The sequence below is a fragment of the Colossoma macropomum genome, unplaced genomic scaffold (genome assembly GCF_904425465.1).
Source record: "Colossoma macropomum unplaced genomic scaffold, Colossoma_macropomum, whole genome shotgun sequence".
Lineage (NCBI taxonomy): Eukaryota > Metazoa > Chordata > Actinopteri > Characiformes > Serrasalmidae > Colossoma > Colossoma macropomum.
The window spans coordinates 73784-90578 of NW_023494910.1; the positions used below are offsets into that span (position 1 = coordinate 73784).

Consider the following 16795-nt stretch of genomic DNA (forward strand, 5'->3'; position numbering starts at 1 on the left):
AGTCTGGCGATAAATCAAACTGTGGTTGATCTAAAATAAACACACACAAAGAGAACAATGAGCTGACTCTGTGTGAATCTGGGGGCTGTAAGGCTGCGGGGGGGAAGGGGGGGGGTTCAGGTTATTCACACGGTGGTCATTTTTAGTCACATCACATTACATACACAGCGCTGTCAGCAGGGTAGCACCCGGCGGAAAAGCACAGCAGAAACATGTCAACTGCCCCCTGACCTTTAAACATTGCAGGCCAACTGAGTGACCTAGGTTAGCTAAGTGAGCTAGGTAAGCTAGGCATGCAGAGATAAGCTTGTTTAGCCAGGTGAGCTGGCATAAAGGTTAACATGAACCTTGTCTGCCTACAGGGGGCGGCTTAAGGGAATGATATCCCCTTAAGAACCCCCCCCCCTTCCCCCTGGATTCATGTCGTTATTTCATCTAAGGCATTTAGTATCAATGTTTTAATGTTCTCCTCATTTCAGATCTACATGCTAAGTTATCATTGATGCAGAACATGTCAATTAAAAACAAGATAAACTAATATTATCAAGTCTGTTTATAATGACTGAGCTCTGGTGACGGAGCTGCAGGTGATCTAATCAGTTAAAGATGAGAGAAATCAGAAAAGACTTCTGTGTTAAAACAGTTAATAAAAAGAAAATCTGATCAGTTCAACTTCCCACTTTGAGCATAATGCAGGAAACAAAGCAGCCACTTTGTGAATAAGTGAATGTGGGGGCATTTGTCAGGCTTTTGGGGGTCTCTAGGACCTGAAGCAGCCGGAGCATGAAGACCCTCGTCCTGATTCCAGTTTGGGTGAAACGATGTCCTGAATCTCAGTGTGAATCAGATCATTCTCATTAGCAAGGATGTGTTTCACCAAACAGTTAGCAGCTTCATCTATATTAATGTTCTCCTGAAGAGAGAGAGAGAGAGAGAGAGAGGGAGAGAGAGAGAGAGAGAGTTAAATTATTAGAGGAATATTCATACACAATCCCTCACCAGCTCCACCCACATATGTGTTTTTTTTCTTAGCTACTGTTATGTTGTGGACACACTTTACAAGACTGATAGAAATCCCAATAACTCTAATGAGAAACTGTCAAACAGACTCAGTTTATATCACAATACCTACATTTAGAGTCAGTTATTCATTCATCTTACTATTACAGTAGATTTTGATTTGTGTTCTAAAGGGATATTGAAGATTAAAAATGATGACACAGTTTCACACTCAGTAATGCACTGCAAGGGCGCAATTAATTATTAACTGAATATTCATGAGTCGTTACATTTGCATATTCATTAGACTGAGTCAGCAGGAAGTGTCTGTGATTTCCTGCTGGTTGTCATTTCTCATGGTGTGTGTGTGTGTGTGTGTTTGTGTGTTTGTGTGTGTGTGATTTTATCTAAACTTATTTCATTTCTTTTATATTGACCATTTTAATTCACCAAATTTTTATTGTTGTTGTTGTTTATTTACTGCTGAATTCTTTAAAACTGTGGACTTCTATCATCATGCTAACCATCCCCACAACATGTGCCAACCAACCCCATGAATTGAGTCATGACTCTGACACTGAAAGTATTGTTTTTTTAAGATGTTCTACTTTATCTGCTGCTGTTTGGGTCCCCGTGGTGTTTGGTATGTCTGTGATATACAGCAGAGTGAAACCTGTGTCCCCTCCTTTAACGGTGTTGAATGCCTTTTCTCCACTGCCTGATCGACATTCCTTGGAGACAATGCTGTAATTTACCTTTGCAGATGTTTCGAACCAACCGAGGAACCCGTTCTCCTGGCAGAACTGTTCCATCTTGATGGCGTTATTGGTGAGAACATCCCTGCCCTGGTCACACTTGTTGGCGAGGAGCACGGCGGCCACCTGCTTCCCGCTGGACTGGCTGAGCTTAGCGTCCAAGTCCTCCTTCCACTTCGTCACCGCCTCAAAAGTGGACGGACGCGTCACGTCAAACACGATGAAGGCACCCATGGCCTCGCGGTAATATACGCGGGTCATGTTCCCGAAACGTTCCTGACCTGCAGGGAGGAACAGGAATGTCAGAACGTCTCAGTATTCTGGACTTTCTGGAGGCCTTTCATTTTCTACTAAATGTATGGAGGCCAATTTAGAAAAAGGTCTCTTTTTTTTAAACATTTTCTACTATCAACATCATCCATATGCAGATCAAGATAACCAAAACTGGTTTTAGCCATGTCATTTCCCACACATCAAAAGAACATTGCATAGCTAGACAGTTACAGCCAGCAAGCCTTAATTGTCTGTACTTTTGTCCATGTTTATAGATAACAGTGAGTCATAGAGTCAGAAGCCAACTTGCTCGCCTTGTTCAGACTGCAGTCCAAATCTGATTTTTATCATATCCAGATTGTATCTAGATTGATTTGTGATATTCTGGACAGCAAAAAACACATGAAATCTGATTTTTTGCAAATCGGATCTAAACCACATTTGCAGGCAGTCTGAAATGCAACTCCAATCAGATTTTTCTCAGTCTGGACGCTCTGGATGCTCAAATCGGATTTCAAACAATGACAATGTCCAATCCAGAGTGATGAAGTGCTGGGATTCAAGAAGAGCTCCAAAGATTCATGATAATGAAGAGAGTTCTGAAGAGTTTGGAGGGCGAGATGATGCTCCTCAATCTCTCCTGCATCTCCGTTTGAAATCCACGTCACCAGCGTAGCTACGTATCTACTGACGCCTACGCTGTTACCACGGCAACCCATGCAGATAGACTGGTGATGTATGGACACACAAATCAAGTTAAATCAAGTCAAACTTTATATATATAGCGCTTTTTACAACAGGTGTTGTCGTAAAGCAACGGGGAAAAACAGGTGGAGCAATGGTTAATTAGATTGAGTCTGTGCAACAGCAGCAGCATCAGAAGGGTCAGTTCATGCAGGTGAGGTTTGCACAGCATTGTACAGCGAGAAGCTCCATTGTGGTCAAACCGGTCCAGAAGGCTGGTGAGCAGCGTCAGACGATCTGATCACTCGCAAATAACAGAGCGGACAGCCGACTCAAAAGGTCTGATCTGAGAGATAAATCTGATTTACCTGCAGGCTGAACACAGCTATAAATATTACTCAACAACTCCACACGGTCTGAGGCGAGAAGCTGAAGTTGGCTTCCTGTTCACCTGCTACTCATTCAAATTTTCCGTTCTACAACTTCCATAACAACTGCACCCTTTAAGGTGGTACAGAAATTTCTGATAAGAAGCCGGTGAATTGGAAGCCAACACAGTTGAGGCCAGTATGTGATGACTGAAGCTTGCAGTGCTAAAAATAAAGAAGCAATCGTCAGACTCCAAACATCAACTTAGCATGAGGGGAAAACTCTGTAACTCTGACCAGACTATCGCTTTAAAGGTCAATTAATTACTGTTAAGTTTAACTGTAGAGGTTGAATTCTGCCCTCAGGCGCCGTGATCAGGTCCATAGATGCTCTACTGGAGTTCCCAGCAGACCTGAACCACAAAAATTGCCCTTGACTACCCATTCAGAGGGTAAATTGAGCTCAACTCTGAACTGTCTCAGAGGACTGGAATTACCAGCTGTAATTAATAATGAAAATCACGTCCAGTGTAGCTTTAATGGAGCAGCTTCTCTCAATGGAATGTCCTCGTCAAACTGTGTCTGCACAGAGTTTATTCAGTTGATTGGAAGATGGAGGCTTGCCCGGTGATTAGACTAATAGCCTAATGATATTAATAACAGAATAATGAAACTGCCACCTCATTAAAACTTTAGAAATGTTAAAAATGTTTCAAGTAGCTTTTCCCTAATCTCATAAGTGCCGGTTTTCCCAGGACAATCAGTTCACGTCCCAATGTCCAGAATTGTACATTTTTCCTGTACGTCAAAGGCAGCAATCATACGATTGGAATCACCCATATAACTAATTAATTGATATTTCTCTCTTGACATGTTTCTTCAGAAGATTCAGATCCTGCTGAACATTCCAGATGTTTCTAAAGGGGGGAATGTGTTCAGCTTAAAGGGTTGAGTGAATGTTGCGAGACTAAAATGTACATCATGTCAAAAGATGTTTGAAACACGTGATGTTAAAGTGATTTACACATTAATGCAAAAATGTCTGATACTTATTTTCAGGGCTTTAAGTTATTTATCTGTGTGCTAATAGGTTGTTGTGAAGAAAACTTCAACATTAAAAATGTCTTTCATGGTTACTTTACGTACATATTTGTAAATAGGAGTCCTGGAGGTGGGTCTCGTGAAGAAGATTAGCAGAGGATTACCAACACATAATGTCTGTGTTCATGCAAAAACTTCACGATTGCAAGTCTGTCTGCAGGTCTGCCTGAATTAATCTGTACTATTAAATCTCAGTAGAACCCAACAGTGACAACCAACATTGATGGACCATTAAACCTACTGAGTATGAGGAATCACTGACCCAATTGAATCTGAGGAACCATTGACCCTACTGAGTCTGAGGAACCACTGACCCACGTGAATCAGAGAAACCATTGACCCTACAGATTCTGAGAAACCACTGACCCTACTGAGTCTAATGAACATTTGACCCTACCGAGTCTGGTGAACCATTGACCCAGGTGAATCAGAGGAACCACTGACCCTCCTCAATCTGATGTGCCGTTGGCCCTACTGAGTCTAAAGAAACATTGACCCTACTGAGTTTGAGGAACAATTGACCTACTGAACCACTGACCCTATTGAGTCTGAAGAACCAATGACCCTATTGAGTCTGAGGAACCACTGACCCTACTGAGTCTGAGGAACCACTGACCCTACTGAGTCTGAGGAACCACTGACCCTATTGAGTCTGAGGAACCACTGACCCTACTGATCGTGAGGACTCCTCTGGCTTCCTGTCTGTATGTCCTGTATGTCCTGTTGCTTGGTGCCCTTTGGTGAGGAAGAAGAAAAGCTCTTTGCTCTGTTTTTTATTCACATGATCTTCTATAGGTTTGAGAATCTTATTCATGCAGCACATTTCCAGGAAGAAGAGAAGCACAAGGCTCCTGCTTTGTAAAAAAGAGCTGTACCTTGAACTCAGCCAACTTCTGTTCTTTGAGCTCTAAGCTGTAATTTAGATCAGCCTCACTCTGCGGATCTCACTCATGAGTTAATGAGGAATTGAGGAACCGCCAAAAAAAGAAAAACACAAACAGAATTAGCCATAAAAATATGCAAAAACCGCTGATAGAGCCACACCGATGGATAAAGTTCATATATTACTCTACAAATCTGTGACAAAGGATGATAAAGTCTCAGTCACATTATTTATCACTGTGTGTAATGAGGTCATTCAGTGACCCTGAGATGGTCTACACTGATATCAGCTCTGCACAAAAAATTATGAAAATATAACAATATTATTGTTTACATTGTGGAATATGTGGGGTGAACATTTACTTTCGTGTCTTTCATAATAACACATATCTACTGTCTCTGACTGATCAGAAGGCCATCTCTGATTCGTCAGAAGGCTGTCCCTGATTGGTCAGAAGGCTGTCTCTGACTGGTCAGCAAGTTGCGTGACTGCTCAGAAGCTTCGCCCTGATGGGTCAGAGTCTCTGACTGGTCAGAAAGCTGTCGGATTGGTCAGAAGCTTGGCCCTGATTGGTTAAAAGGCTAACCCTCTATCTCTAGATAATTCAAAAAGAGAATATGAAATCTTTCCTGAATAATATTCTGAAAGAATATATATATATATTTACAGGAGAACACATGAACCATGCCACAGAGGAGGAGGAGGAGCTAGATTATTATCCGAAGATTCAGATGAACTATAATCAGATGTTTTTCAGGTTCTTTAATTCAGTGTGATTTGTGTCTCGTTTTGCAGCTCCATTTATTTTTTTGTTCACACAGACTAACCTGCTTTCTTTCTCTCTCTCTCCCTCCCTCCCTCCCTCTCTCTCACTCTCTCTCCCTCTCTCCCTCCCTCCCTCTCTCTCCCTCTCTCTCACTCTCTTTCGCTCTCTCTCTCCCTCCGTGGAAATCTCCCTCACATGAGCGAGAGACACATGACCTCTCTCAGGCAGACTGTGTGAGGCTCGGCCGCCTGCGAGCGACAGAGAGACTCAAAGAACTCTCATGTGAGGATTCCAGACGTCCAGCGACTTTGAGGAGACACAGGTTTTGTTCCAATATACACAAGCAGCTCAGTGTTCTAGATTCAGAACAACTCCCTCAGTGCTCAAGATTCATAGAACATTATTTTAATTTAAATACACTATTCAGTACACAAGCAGCTCAGAATTTTAATTAGAACCCAAGTAATTGAGCATTCCACTGAGAAAACAGGCAGACAAGGATTGTTGCTGATATACAAGTAGCTGAGTGTTGAAGTTATTAACACAGCCACATCCTCCAAAGACCAAGTTTACCCTTCATTGCCAAACACTAACAAACACTGAAAGTTATTTACACCATCCTGCTATAAAGTCTCTGATAAATATTCATTAAACACATGTATATTTTTCTGCACTACACTTTAGTTAAGATCACCAGATCTGAACAGAATGAGTTCTGGCCATTTTGTGGTCAGATTGCATGAATCCATATCAATAGCAGAACAATCCTGAGACAAGCACTGGTTATCTGTCCACTTCCAGCAGATCAAAGTAAATAAAGCTTCCTTAAAACTATTTTAAGTCAAAGAGACCATCTGTCATGTGCTATAGCCCTCAGTGCCAGAGTCAGATGCTAAGTAATGTCTGTACTGTTTACAGTATGTTCTACAGTATAAAGCATCTGAGACGGTCTGTAATGTCTGTACTGTTTACAGTATGTTCTACAGTATAAAGTATCTGAGATGGTCTGTAATGTCTGTACTGTTTACAGTATGTTCTGCAACCTGAAGTATCTGAGACGGTCAGTAGTGTCTGTATTGTTTACAGTATGTTCTACAGTCTGAAGTAGCTGAAATGGTCAGTAATGTCTGTTCTGTTGTTACTGTAATTTCTACAGTCTGAAGTATCTGAGACGGTCAGTAATGTCTGTACTGTTTACAGTACGTTCTACAGTCTGAAGTATCTGCGACGGTCAGTAATGTCTGTACTGTTTACAGTTTGTTCTACAGTCTGAAGTATCTGCGACGGTCAGTAATGTCTGTACTGTTTACGGTACGTTCTACAGTCTGAAGTATCTGCGACGGTCAGTAATGTCTGTACTGTTTACGGTACGTTCTACAGTCTAAAGTATCTGAGACGGTCAGTAATGTCGGTACTGTTTAGTTTTGTTCTACAGTCTGAAATATCTGGGACGGTCAGTAATGTCTGTACTGTTTACAGTATGCTTTACAGTCTGAAGTGTCTGTGGTCATCAGTGCTGGTTTCTGAGGGGTGTTTTTACCTGCAATGTCCCACAGCTGGAGTCGGATGGTCTCCTGCTCCAGGTTTAGCACCTTGAGGGCAAAGTCCACTCCAATCGTGGCTCTGTAGTTCGGGGAGAAGTTGTGGTGGACATAGCGTTTGATGATGCTGCTCTTTCCCACCCCAAGGTCACCAATTACCAGGATTTTATACAAGTGTTCTTTCTGCTGTGGCTGCTGGTGGTGTTGGTGTTTTTGGTGCATGATGGACACTGCTGGACACTGACAGACGCTGGTTGCCACTGACAGATGCTGACTGATTTTGGTGGACACTGTCAGATGCTGGTGGATGGTGGTGGACAAAGTTAGATGCTGCTGGACGCTGATAGAAGCTGATTGACGCTGGTGGACGCTGCCAGGCACTGGTAGATGCTGGTGGACGCTGCTTGGCACGGCTGTACACTGATGGAGTCTGGTGAATGCTGATAGATGCCGCTGGACGCTGGTGGACGCTGCTGAATACCGCCGTGGTGCTTCAGGCCGCACAGTATGTCCAGAAGTGAATGAAGGAGTGAGAGAGAATTGTGTCTGGAATGCCCTCCTACTCGTTCAGGATGGGAGGAGGAGGAGGGAAGAGGAAAAGGGTGAGGAGGAAGAGGAGGAGGAGGAGGAAGGTGGAGCTAAAAACTTGTGACTAGCAAGAGAGGCATGAGACTGAGGTCAAAAAGTCACATGTTTCTGACCACATTTGACCCAAGGTCCCATGAGGCCTCAGAATACCGAATAAATCAGAGCACAAAGTGGTTTTATTAGGGAGCAAACACAAATAAATAAATACATAAATGCATAGAATCTTTATAAAATCTGTAGTTCAAGTTCCAATTACCTGAAAATATTTTACTGCAATTGTTACTAAAACATTAAATGATCTGTTAAATGTTGGTATATTTTATTATTTTATCAGTTTCTGATGTCTCTAACACACCAACTACTAAATTACAGCTTTAAGAATATTACATATTACAGCACTTTTTATAGCTTTATTTGTATAAACGCTTTAATAATTAAATATCAGAGTGACCATTGAAACAAAACACTGAAGCTAAAACCCTGCAGTTTATATTAAAAAATGTAAAACTAACAATTATAAAACCAACACAAACTAGCTTGAGCATTTTTTAAAACAATCCAAACAGTTTGCATGTCTATTCTTTCAAAATAAAAGCCCTAATCAAACTGACCTCACGCTTTTATGTTTTGTTTCCAGTGTTGAGCACTTTTCCATCAAACGGAGCTTCTTTTAACTTGGACTGTTGATGTTTAAGTGCAGCGACTGTTTGGTTTCTTTTCACAGTGTGTATCTGTCTAATCTAAAGCTTTGAGCACATTAGCTTAGCAAAATCCAATAACAGCCCAAATTTTCATTCAGAAAGACTAATGTACTGATCAATAAATAATTTAGTTTGAGAGACCAGTATTGATCCCGAATTAGACAAAGTCACAGAGCAATAGCTATGCTATTGAACCCTAACCCTAGAGTCCATGTTCACAGATAGCAGTGAGTCACAGCCTCAGAAACCTCATAATCAAAGTCTTCGAGACACGGAACACCTCCACACGCTTTGAAGCATGCCGTTAGCACTACGCTAATTGGAGGGGTATAAGCTTACAGTACTTGTTAGCTTCTTTATCCTCGTAGCTCCAACTCTAATCTGATATAAGTAGAAACTGTAACCTACATTTCAGTAAAAGGACAAGAGACAAAACATCCACAAAGACAATTAAGAAACTTTAAAAGCAGCTTTTATTGGACATGAAAATTACATAAAACTACAAAATGTGTCAAATTGGACAGTCCCTAGAAGTGTTCTGTCAAATAAAAATGCTGAGAGACTTTACGGTCACAGCGAGACGAAGCCAGGTCTCCGTGAAAGGAGTGAAAGATTAGCAAACAAAAAAAAAAAAAAAACAAAACAACCCACACCAAAACACTGATTAAAACCTGTGATTTATCTGATGCTACAGACATTAACAGAACATCCCTTTTTTTTTAAGCTACAGCCAGCAGAGGGGAACAAGGCCTACCCAGTGAACTGAAGTGTTTGGGTCCTGGGAGAAGGCCATAGCTGACCCCTGGTGGACACTAGCACATATGCTAATGGAAAATAATCCCTTTCCAAAACCCTTGGCAGAACTAATAATCCCTTAAAAATCAGACCTGACCTCTTTATGAAAGGCCGCACAGCAGCGCAAAGAAAAAAAAAAAAATCATGATTCTGATGTTTATCACGAAAAAACCTGATGGATTTGAGATTAAACTCACTAACAGACTTTAAAAAAAAATTCAGAAAGACCACCTGTGCACCCCTCAGCAACTGCGTTACCTTAATATTCTGTGTGTGAACGAGTCACGGCCTTTATCTTGTCACCTAAGGAGTCTTTTAGAAGAAAAAAAATTCACATTAAAACGCCGAAGTGGCCACTTTTCCCTTAAAACTGCTTAAGACAGACTAAACTCACACAGGCACAAAGCAGCACGAGCACACGTAAAGCGACAGTTCAGCCAAAAATCACCAATTACCCACCTTCCCCAAATGCAGCCGATCAGCCTCCAAACACTCACCGATTAGAAGATGGACGTCAAGGAAGCAAACATGACTTGGCTGATCGACTACATTTGACTGGGGAATCTGATTTTTTCACTGAACTATTGATTAAACTCACTTGCAGCATCATTTAGAAAATCAATGGGCATCCACGAAGATGCATGTGATCTAATCTCCTCACAGCTGAGCGACGGGCGTGGCGGCTACGGCGATGCTCTCGATGGCGCACTCGTCCGTCCCGCGGCGGATTCGGAAGTAGCCGTTCTCGCCCCACCCGGACCCCCAGCTGTTCTTCACAATCCAGTACTTCTCTCCGGTTTTGTGGCAGCGGCCATAGCCCACCAGCAGCACGGCGTGGTTGGTGACCTCGAAGGGGTTGACTGTGTCGCGCAGGCCCGTGTGGTGATAAATCCCCTCCTTATAGTGCATGAAGTCAGGGTAGACCTCCAAAGCCACTCCCAGGGGGCCATCCCTCACCAGCTCCAGCATCATCGCCGTCTCGCTGCAGCCCCCATAAAACCCGCCCACGTAGTGGTAGTCGGAGGTGTAGTAACGCGCGCACTCGGCCGGAACCTTGCACGGGGAATCTCTAGCTGTGTACGGAAAACACTTCTCCTCCACGATTCCGAAATCCTGGATATATTTACCGATCAGGTACGGAAAACCGCCGTCACAACCTGGAGAAATAAAATACGAACATCAGAAATCCACCACAGTAAGTGGTGCAAAAATAAATCAACCAAACCAACCAGAAGGTAATGATCCAACTGTATTGGAGTTGGAAATTATTACAAAAACAAAAGAAGCCAAAACCTTTAAGTGGCAAAAAGGTGTTCTGTACAGTGTCACAGTGAGACATAGTCAGATTACAGTGTCAGTGAGATGAGTGAAGCGTCAAGTGAGAAGTGCAGCTTTACAGTGAGACTGAAATGTACAGTGTGTGAGATGAGCACAGCGTCACAGCATGATGTACAGTGTCACAGCGTAACGAGTGCAGCATTACTGAGACATACGGTGTCACAGTGAGACGAGCGCAGAGTCACGGCGAGATGTACAGCGTCACAGTCAGACGAGTGCAGCGAGAGACGTGTCGGTGAGACGAACGCATCATAGAGAGATGTACAGCGTCAGTGAGACGAGCGCAGCGTCACTGAGACGTACAGTGTCAGTGAGACGAGCGCAGCATCATAGCGAGATGCACAGCGTCAGTAAGGTGAGTACAGCGTGAGATGCAGAGTCACAGCGAGACGGGCAGAGACTGTTTCTGGTTCCACAGCGTAATGACGGAGTACCTTGGGAATACTGGGAGCAGGAGACGACCTGCTGAGGGCTGAACACAGGGGAGTCTGAGTTGTTGGTTAAGATTCTGATTCTGGCCTCCAGCATCCCCATCGAGGCGAACGAGTAGCAGCTTCCACACGACGCTGCAGAGACATGCAGACAAATATTTACTCCAGAAAACAGCATTAATACAGAAAAAGACTTATTAAAACACTCTGGAGACACAACTTCTTGAAGCTTCAATGTGCTCAGAATACATATTTGTCCTTCATATTTCACATGAAACAAAGGTGAACTTTGGGTACTTTAATATACAAACGCTAGAAAGGGATATCAGGTGAACAAGAGAATGAAATTCAAAGAAAAATTCAGGCTACGGCTCTTTAAGCCCTGCTGCTTCACTCACTCTTATCCTCAGCCTTGAGATCCAGTCAGCAGCCAGATGAACCAGAAGATCCAAAAGAGCAACAGGCAACAGTGCTAACCTCCCAGTTAAGTTCATTAAAGTATGACTGTACTGAGATGGGTGAGGTACAGTCAGGACATCACTGGCTGCATCGCGCATCTCTTTGAAAACCATGTTCTGTGTTCTAGCTGATGTTCTCTGCTTCAGTCAGTTTTATTTATACTGGAGAGAAAATCATACCACACTGACCCACCCAGCCTTTCCCACACCCACATCCACACACCTTGGTTGCGGACCGGACTGACATAACTGACCCCGTTGACGTCTCTCCAGTCCCAGTGCTCTGGAAGACCTGCCGCCATCTTCAGCATCTCCGCGGTAACAGGGGCGGGTCGGACACGCCTGCAAGACAAAAAACAGGAAACGGCTAGTAATCATCGGCTGAGGGGGGCGGGGCTGGGGCGAGGGGGGGCGGGGTTGGGGTGTTGTCAGGAAGCGGCAACAACGTCCTCAGACATCTAACTCTGAACACGGCACGTCCCCCCCCCACAGTTAACCAACTCACTGTTTAAACACACACTCACTGTGGGACGTGGGACGATCGCCCTCCTGCTCTTTGTATGAGCTGCTGGATGGTGAAGGTCTCATGCTCCCAGTATGCTGCAGCTCTCCACGACTTCTGGACAGAGTTAATCCTCTCCACAAAGTCCAGATCGTACTTATACATCTGCAGGAACCTTCAACACACACACACACACACACACACACACACACACACCCCCATTACTACTACTATTGTTAATGTTAATAACAATAATGATAACAGTAATAACAACACAACAACAACACAACAACATTCTGCAGTCTTACGGGTTGTGTGTGAGGGTGTGGGCGGGCCTTTGGGCAGATTTGGGTGGAATGGGCTGGACCTTCTTCCCCGTAAAACACGCCCAGTTATTCCCCAGAACATCGTGAACCCACCCGGGCAGCGTCTGGTCACAGTAACTGGTCACTTTGGAGCCCTGCTGAGAGTACTGGAGATAAACAAATTAATAATGATTAAATATGCTTAAACTATCGACCATTAGATTATCCTTCTCATCTAACCTCCCCAACCTGCACAGCTCAGCAACGGCTTTAACAGTGACCACGTCTGGAGCCAGACGAGCTCTCCGAGCGCTGCGCTGTGGTTTTAAGAGCAGAAGGTTTTCCTGCTGTGGTGTGAAAGTGGGTGAATCTGACTGAGCTTTTCAGGAAGTGGTTAGATCAATATTTCTCAATCGTGTCTCTAATCTTAACTTAGTAACGTCACTTCAGAGAAAAGCAGAACAAAAACACCAAACAAGGCAAAGCAGATGCCCTCAGATCACTGAGCTGGATGAACTCTCTCTCACACGTTTAACAGAAGAAGATTCATTTCAGACGTCTCACACGAGAACCTACTGGAGTTCCCCTGTTCTGCTTTAAGGTTCTCCTTTAAGACCAGACTGATGGAGCAAAGAGCGAAAGCTGACCATCAGAGTCACCTGATGCCCAAATAAACAACGGAAGCTCTCAGTGACAAAGTAACGCTGACCTTGAAGAAGCCGAACCACTTGTAGTCGTTCAGCACCACCTCAAAGCCCTGGTTGTAGATGAGCGTGAAGAAGCCGGTGTGGCCGAGGTCGTCCACGGCAACAGAGAGCTTCTGTAGGGTCACCGTGATGGTCTTCACTACCGGACCTGGAGGTCAAATTGGAAAATAAAGGAAATTCACATCAATAGATCTAAGGTTAATATGCCAGAGTGCTGTTTCTCCTCGACCTTCACCAATTTTATAACAACCAAAAAAACAAACAAAAAAAAAAATTCTGCTTGTTTTGTTAGAAAAACACTGACTGTTGATTTTCTTTACTTTAAAAGGTTTTCATTGCACAGGAAGTGCATTACATAAAACACACACCAATTTTTTTTAGTCCTACATCAGATTACAAAAAGATGAGCTAGCGAAACCTGCATATTTATCAAATGTCAAATCTTACTGTAATACTGAGAATTTGGTCACTTACACTGGAAAAAATGGACTAAGATCACGGAAGTTATTCGGGTAAATTTTTTTTCAGCCACTTTACAAAAACACTTCAATTCATTTTAAGTTCCAGTGTTTGAATAATCGAAATAGTTATTATTAATAGCTATTTTAAAATAAGTCGTGTTTAAGACCGATTACATGAACCCCTGACTCAGCTCGTGCTCTTTTCCTCCTTTATAACTAGTTTCTTTGAATTGTAGTTTCGACCGTGAACCGTTTCCAGCTTTCAGCGCTGAGCGGGCGTCGCGAAAACTACAACTCCCATGATGCAGTGCAAGGTCAGCAGACACTCAGGCGGCACAACAGCTGAAGCAGGAAGAGCGAAGGAGTTGAAGTGCACCAAACGGAGTATTTCACAAACTATACGCCGAATAAATCGATCGATTGGATGCAGAATCGGACTGTTATCGAAATCGATAAACTTATTGATCAATTCGAGTTGGTTTTATATTCACCAGCTTCTTGTTCGAATTCTCCGTTCCACCTTAAATGGTGCAGGAGTTACATTCTGGCGCCCAATTTAAGGTGGAACGGACAATTCCAAAAAAAGGTTGGCGAATCTCGAGCACAGGCACTTTGTGTTATATTCCTAAAAATATAAACAAACACGTTTTTAAAACAAACTAAAACAGATCTTAAAAGCCTTTTAACCGCCCCGCATTGCCTAAAGCGAGAGAATTAATCACACTTAAATCAGCTGAGCTGCAGCTCTTCCACCCAGCCCTGAGCGCACCTGGTGCCGAGCAGTTTATGTTTCTGTCCTTCCCCACATCGGACACCTGAAAGCTCCACGTGCCCAGCAGCTCCTCGTAGGTGCAATTTGCAGGTGTGTCCGAGCGCGCGACCCCGCTCCACAGCGCGAGCACGAGCGCTAGGACAGGTACTCGCTGCATCCTCGCACGCGCTCCAGAAACCGTCTAAAAAATAAACCGAGACTGTGTTAAAGTCTCTCAGCCCCCCGCGAGCCTGCACGACCAGCAATGAAGAAACACTCTGAACTTTCCGCCTTATCATGTGATCAGGAGTCACGTGACACTGAGGGGGTGAATGTCATGTGATTAGATTTGTGCTGATTGCTCATCAAAAGCCTGAGAGTTCAGAGCTAAACCGATTCATCAAGTTTGATTCAGTGAATCAAGTTCGATCATTCAATCAATTTTGATTCAATTAATCAAGGCTGTAGAACAAAGAAACACAATTACTCGCATTAAAGCTCCTCAAACTGCTCAAAAACAGTTGGAATCAATGCTAACTACAGGCTGATCACGCTAACTGTGCTACAGTGTCTTATTTTAAGTTTAATGTGTCTCATAATCTGGCAGTATTGCATAAAACAAAAAAAAGCCGTAAAAGCTTTTACGCAGCTTCTTAGGCACAGTCCTGAAAAATCAAGCCGTGATGATGTTAGTTTACACCACACGCTTAAAAATATGAATAAAAATGAGACTTTAGTTTCCATCACTGTAGATTCGCTGATCCGTTCCCATCATTCAGGCTTTTTAACACCCTGACAGTAAGAGGATAGTGGGCCACCGTCGGTCCGCTGATGGCGAAGCTGGTGGTCCACTGGCACTTTGCTCAACGTTTTCCGGGCGGCCCACTGGTGTTTAAACAGAGTAGTAGACAAAATTTCACTTATCATCATTCATTTTCCACTAACAGTCCAATTTTCCTTCAATTCTTTAGTTTTACATTATAAATTAGTAAATAATTTTAATCTAAAACAATATTAAATCATCTTATATCAGGCCTAGTCATTATTTTTTCTCTCAGTTGTTTGTAATATTTGTCTTTGTTTAGTTTCTGAAATAAAAGTCTCTGTATTTAAAATCTGTTTGAGTAGATTTAAACTAGTTTGAGTTTGTACGCAGGACAGTAATCCAGGTGGTCTGAGGGGGGGACCAGCAGTGGGGTGCTGATCTTATTAAGCCAGGGGACCGATATATGCTGTGGAGCGGGAGAGAGAGAGAGAGAGAGAGAGAAAGAGAGAGAGAGAGCAACGGAGTAAATACATGCATGATTTCTGTAATAAAGGCAAATCTGCTCCACTGGGTGGTGACGTCAGAATATACAATTCTACAGTGAACTGAGCCCCAGAGCTTTACACGCCCAGCCAACGTGTCTTTCCATTAGGACCAGTACAGAGTGGAGAAGGACAAGGGTTTCTTCTCTTAAAACTTCCCACCAGGAGCATGATGGGTAATAATTAAAAAAATCTAGTTGCAGTCTTGCAAATAGTGACACTGCCAGATCCCCATATTCTGAAAATCACAGTCTGTGACTAAAAACTCTGTGATTGTCTGTAGATGTCAGAGTGTCAGACTTTTTTCTAGTGTAGGGTCAGCATTGAATGGTGCAGCCTCAGGCCAGCTTCACTAGCATGGCTTGAGGAGAGAGTGAGATGATTTAGATGTGCAGTTAGCACCATGCTAATTAGTGCAGCAATCTTTCATTACAATTCCTGGTCTAATCTGAAGTGAGTTTAGGGATTGTGACCATGTTTCACTAAAAGGACAAAAAAGTCAGAAAGATACACAAAGACAATCAAAGAACTTTAAAAGCAGCTTTTATTGGAAAATCAAATGAGAATCGGAATCTAAGTCTTGCTGCCACGCGCAACTGAAACGTTAAGTCCCACTCCCACCCGCCGTTCTGTCAAGGTGAACTGACTCTAATATCTGACACAGTTTATTCACAAACACTCTCTGCTGAAATAGGCTCACTGTGAGTAACTTTACCAAATGGCATATATTCACCATTTAAACACAGAGCGGGAATTAAACCACAAAGGTGTTATTTTTGGTGTTTTCCTGGGCAGCTGTGGCCGTCGGACTGAAGGCTCTGTCTCTGTAATGCCTGATTCACATATTCTGCCTTTGCAGGATTCTATTAATACCGCAACGATTCAGTGTGGCGTCTGAGACGCTCTGCTGCATTTTATCTGCTGCTCATGCCATGCAGAAGCAGTATGTATGAATCAGACGTCAGCTACGAGAACCCGTGTGTTGTTCACGTGATCGGTTGCTTCGCAACTCTTTAGAATAACTTCATTTTAACCTTTTTCCTGTTATTTCAAGTTGTTTTTATATGTGATTTAGTGCAC

The 16795-nt window shown here is 43.1% G+C and overlaps 2 protein-coding genes across 2 annotated transcripts; both read right to left on the reverse strand.

Moving 5' to 3' along the window:
* Positions 1 to 747: 747 nt before the first annotated feature.
* On the reverse strand, positions 748 to 7862 carry rab38a (RAB38a, member RAS oncogene family). Its single transcript, XM_036560826.1, has 3 exons — positions 7370 to 7862; positions 1755 to 2035; positions 748 to 913 (listed from the first exon to the last, which is right to left on the reverse strand). The coding sequence occupies exons 1-3, from the start codon at positions 7590 to 7592 to the stop codon at positions 761 to 763; spliced, it is 657 nt and encodes a 218-aa protein (XP_036416719.1). The 5' UTR covers positions 7593 to 7862; the 3' UTR covers positions 748 to 760.
* Positions 7863 to 9114: 1252 nt separating this feature from the next.
* ctsc (cathepsin C) lies at positions 9115 to 14692 on the reverse strand. Its single transcript, XM_036560825.1, has 7 exons — positions 14426 to 14692; positions 13198 to 13343; positions 12492 to 12655; positions 12206 to 12358; positions 11905 to 12023; positions 11227 to 11358; positions 9115 to 10611 (listed from the first exon to the last, which is right to left on the reverse strand). Exons 1-7 carry the CDS (start codon positions 14583 to 14585, stop codon positions 10112 to 10114), a joined length of 1374 nt encoding a protein of 457 aa, XP_036416718.1. The 5' UTR covers positions 14586 to 14692; the 3' UTR covers positions 9115 to 10111.
* Positions 14693 to 16795: the final 2103 nt, after the last annotated feature.

What these genes read in the sequence shown, in the direction of transcription:
- ctsc (XM_036560825.1), bottom strand. Translation starts at nt 14,585, where the DNA reads ATGCAGCGAGTACCTGTCCTAGCGCTCGTGCTCGCGCTGTGGAGCGGG. An exon ending in AGTGGTTCGGCTTCTTCAAG is followed by an intron (nt 12,656 to 13,197) that starts GTCAGCGTTACT and finishes GTTTATCTCCAG; the next exon opens with TACTCTCAGCAGGGCTCCAA. An exon ending in CACACCCTCACACACAACCC is followed by an intron (nt 12,359 to 12,491) that starts GTAAGACTGCAG and finishes TGTGTGTTGAAG; the next exon opens with GTTCCTGCAGATGTATAAGT.
- rab38a (XM_036560826.1), bottom strand. Translation starts at nt 7,592, where the DNA reads ATGCACCAAAAACACCAACACCACCAGCAGCCACAGCAGAAAGAACAC. An exon ending in CCAGCTGTGGGACATTGCAG is followed by an intron (nt 2,036 to 7,369) that starts GTAAAAACACCC and finishes TCCTCCCTGCAG; the next exon opens with GTCAGGAACGTTTCGGGAAC. An exon ending in GGTTCGAAACATCTGCAAAG is followed by an intron (nt 914 to 1,754) that starts GTAAATTACAGC and finishes CTCTCTCTTCAG; the next exon opens with GAGAACATTAATATAGATGA.